The sequence below is a fragment of the Cryptotermes secundus genome, unplaced genomic scaffold (genome assembly GCF_002891405.2).
Source record: "Cryptotermes secundus unplaced genomic scaffold, Csec_1.0 scaffold257, whole genome shotgun sequence".
Classification (NCBI taxonomy): Eukaryota; Metazoa; Arthropoda; class Insecta; order Blattodea; family Kalotermitidae; genus Cryptotermes; species Cryptotermes secundus.
In genome coordinates this window covers 781,817-785,560 of record NW_019734352.1, presented here as the reverse complement: position 1 = coordinate 785,560, position 3,744 = coordinate 781,817, and the positions used below count along the sequence as shown (strand labels likewise).

Sequence of the window (3,744 nt, the reverse complement as noted above, 5' to 3'; positions counted from 1 at the left end):
AATAGGAAAAGCGTGAGAGTTTTTATGGAAATTTATTCCAGGACAAATTATAATACTGTAGTGTGTTTCACTATTGAAGACGCGGTTTGGATTGGTAATTGGTTTTATTAACAACCTACAAGTCGTAACTACAATTAATAAAAGTTAGAAAAAGTCTTGCTTTTAAAGAATGAGTTTGTCACAGCACGAGAGATTAAAGAGCCTGTTCTGTCAAGCCAAAGATTTTCAATTGAACGGTTGATAAATATAAGACTTGGATGTATCGTTACAGTAAATTTTGAAAATAGGTAGTGCAGCCTTGCAGCACGTCAGATGTGAGTCATTTTGTGCAATATACAATTTAGAGCTTCAAAGAAAACAATGGCGTCGCGAAGTATTAGGAAATCAAATGAAGAAGAAAATAATGTGGTTAGCACTGGTGAAGGCTTAATTGACAGAGTGTTGGGAGACGTAGGAAAATATTCCGCTACGAAGCAACTTATAATTGGAAGTATTTCTGGATGGTAAATATGAAGAGTACATAACCTCTATAAACGTAAATTATTTATGGAAACATGCATACTGTTTCGGTCAGTTTCGTTATAACTGCTCAGACTCTTTCACAGGTGCACGGGATTCATTTCTATGAAAGTCGGAAAAGCTGCTGCCTTCGCGTTTGGAGGAGGCATCATACTTTTGCAGATTGCAAACCACCAAGGTTATATCAAAGTGAACTGGGACAAGGTGTGCAAACAAGCCAACAAAGCTACAGACAGATTGGGAGAAAAGGCAGGACAGGGCCCTGAATGGATGGAAAAGGTGAAACAACATTGAGTTACTCTGCATGCATATGCATGGTGTACATAATGTAACCTGAAGAGAACACAAAGTAGATAATTGTATAGAATAGAGAGGCACAGGAGTGCATTGCACACCATACCCAAAACCCTCCCTACGCTTCTAGCTCCATGATTTCATAAAATGATGCAGAGAAACATCTTCAAGAATTCTAGGCATGAAAGTAATAAAAAGGAATAAACTAACCAAACTTAGCAGACAGAAGAGTTACTTAAAAGAGGCAGACTTCCAGCATAGGAGAATTAATCACGTGCAAGTCAAAAGTGACCACATACATAGTACATTTCATTAGATTTAGCATATTCAAATAACCTCCATTGTGTGTGTGATGTGCTGTTAAGAGGCTACTGTGCTTTATATATTGTGATCAAACAAGGAATATAGGTGGATGGAGTTGAGGATGTAGCTTCCTCTTCTGTAATTTAATGCTTGAAGTATACCTCCTGTTACGGGCCGCGCCATAGCTCAAGTGGTTAGTCGCTGGCTTCCCACCTAGGCGGCCCGGGTTCGATCCCAGGTCTGGTCATGTGGGATTTGTGGTGGACAAAGTGGCACTGGGGCAAGTTTTCTCAGAGTACTTTGGTTTCCCCTGCCAATCTTCATTCCACCAATTGCTCCACAATCACCCTTACCTATCATCTGGGGCTGGTACAATAGGCCAGAAGGGGCCGCAGTACAAGGGACTTAGTCCCATCCCACCAGCAATAAAAAATAAATTAGGGGATGAGGCACCTACTCTCTTGGGTCCATTAGAAAGAGCTGACCTCAATAACAGGACAGTTGACCTTGACTCTTTCTAACAGACACGGCAGAGTACATGTCTCCACCCTCATCTGAGGATCATAACAGATCCAATTTCCAAAACATTGTGTTTTCTGCTGTTTTTTGAATGCTGGTTGATGGGCAAAGCCCAAAAAGCCAGTAATTCTGAGAGCTATTCTGTAGTTTATTAATCAGAATAGTCATAGAAGGTTGAGTTTCAGGTGGATAGACATAGAGTAGGCCTAATTTTAGAACATGAGACTATATGAGATTTAAGTTTTTCACTGCTATTAAGAATCATTGTTGGGTAGATAGGGTTGGTGTGTTCCTCAAAAATGTTGATACCCACATAGCAGAGTGTATATTTCATAACCTGGGAGGCCATAGGGTGAATTAAAAGACATATTACTATGCTGAAATAGTTTTTTGAAAAGGTAAAGAAAAAGATGAAACTCTTCAAATGTTTGGACAGACAATGAAGGAAACAATCAGTACCAGATTTAGTTATTGTAAAGAAATAAATTTTGCCTATCCTAACCTGCCTGATTTGCATGAAGGTAGGAATTTATAGTTTTCAATGGGAGCACCCATTGAGTGGGATTTCCAGTTTTCCTCTGGTGGTAGAATGATTAAGTTCATGGAGGGAACCAGCATATAACATTGGATGTGAACCACAAAGGATGGGAAAGAATTTGAAAGAGTCTGTGAATCCAGCTGACCTCTAAACCCAGTTCATCTGTGAGGGATGTTAGTTTCTTACTTGTAGATCAAGTCCGTATGCTGATGGCACGTATTGCAGTAGGTAGTGTGTTTGTGTTAAGGTACAGAAATATCCTACCTATGTGGGCAATTGAATCTAGGGTGCTCAGCGTTAAGTCAATTTTATTGGGTTGTTGTGGGTCATATTGTTTGATAGTAGGAAGTAAAAGGTGTAAGGAAGACTGCTGATTTCCAGTTGCAAGACATCCATACCAAGATCCATAAAAACTGTCAACATGTCTCAAAAGATATTAAAGGAGGAATAGGTGTTCAGCTTCACATGACCATAAAGAAGAAAATATAGAAACGATTTTCAAGGCTTCAATAAAAATGTAATCAAGACCAACACTAAAAGCTGCAGATTAAAAAGAAAAAAGAGCGATAAGAACATTAGTTAAGCCAGACACAGATGGAAAGACACAAAAGAAAATTAGTTGTTCCTATAATAGTTGAAAGACAAGTTCCTGCTTTTGTTATTAAAAATTTCCAGATACTGAGAATGATGCCAGTGAGATGGATTCCCATCGTAGGCACTGTCTGGCATGTCAGTTTATTGTGTGCTAATACATATTGTGTCCATGAAAATTCATTTAGTTGATACCTAGTGTGGCACCAAGGAATAGCTAGTGCTTGCGTAACAATTTTGGTATCATTAATATAGCCAGAAGTGGTAACTTCCCATCAGTACAAATTTTATAATTTCTATATTCCCATATTATTTAATCTCCCTAAGGTCCAGTATTTCTCTGGGATTTTTTCTGTAATTGAAAGTGGCCAGAATTCCGACATTTGTCTATAATTCCCTAAATCTTCTAGTATAATATTTCAGTTTCATTAATTTTTTGGAGAAAGATGCTTGCATGATGTATCATCATTTTCTACCAGAATGAAAGCCATCAGTAATTCCAAATGTCTTCAAAACTTGTTCTAAAACCTCTCAGTAATTGTGTTTTTTCACTGTGAGAGAACGAGCATTGCATCCATGTAAAATATATACAGTAGAACTTGGTTATAACGTCATCAAAGGGACCTAAAAATAGTGTCGTTATAAACGAATGTCGTTGTAACCGAAATGGGCACTTCCACAGTAGCCTTATGTTAGTCACGTAAAAATCTACCAAAAACCGAGTTAAAATGTTGCATTTTTTAGTGAAATACGTAGTTAAGTACAGACTAACGTAACATTAACGTGGAATTGCCCAAATGTGTAATATCAAAGACATATTACAGCGCTTTTCACTAACAATACACACCGCACTAATACTGTATATTAAAGGTAGGCCTACTCACCAAATTACAGTAGATTACATCAATTGTTGTGCCTTACTGTACCTAGATACGAGTACAGTAATCAGTTATCTTCATCTGTTTCCTGTTACTTTCCCA

At 37.9% G+C, this 3,744-nt stretch overlaps 1 protein-coding gene across 2 annotated transcripts in view; it reads left to right on the top strand.

The window, feature by feature from the left end:
* LOC111868815 (FUN14 domain-containing protein 1) overlaps positions 1-3,744 on the top strand; it is a 14,963-nt gene continuing 11,219 nt past the window's right edge. Inside the window, exons 1-2 of one of the 2 annotated variants that reach the window (XM_023859824.2) lie at positions 1-503; positions 606-798. In XM_023859824.2, the coding sequence (XP_023715592.1) occupies positions 361-503; positions 606-798 (336 nt within the window). In that variant the 5' untranslated portion in view covers positions 1-360. The remainder of the gene's footprint in view (positions 504-605; positions 799-3,744) is intronic. The other variant, XM_023859825.2, reaches the window with a different exon arrangement.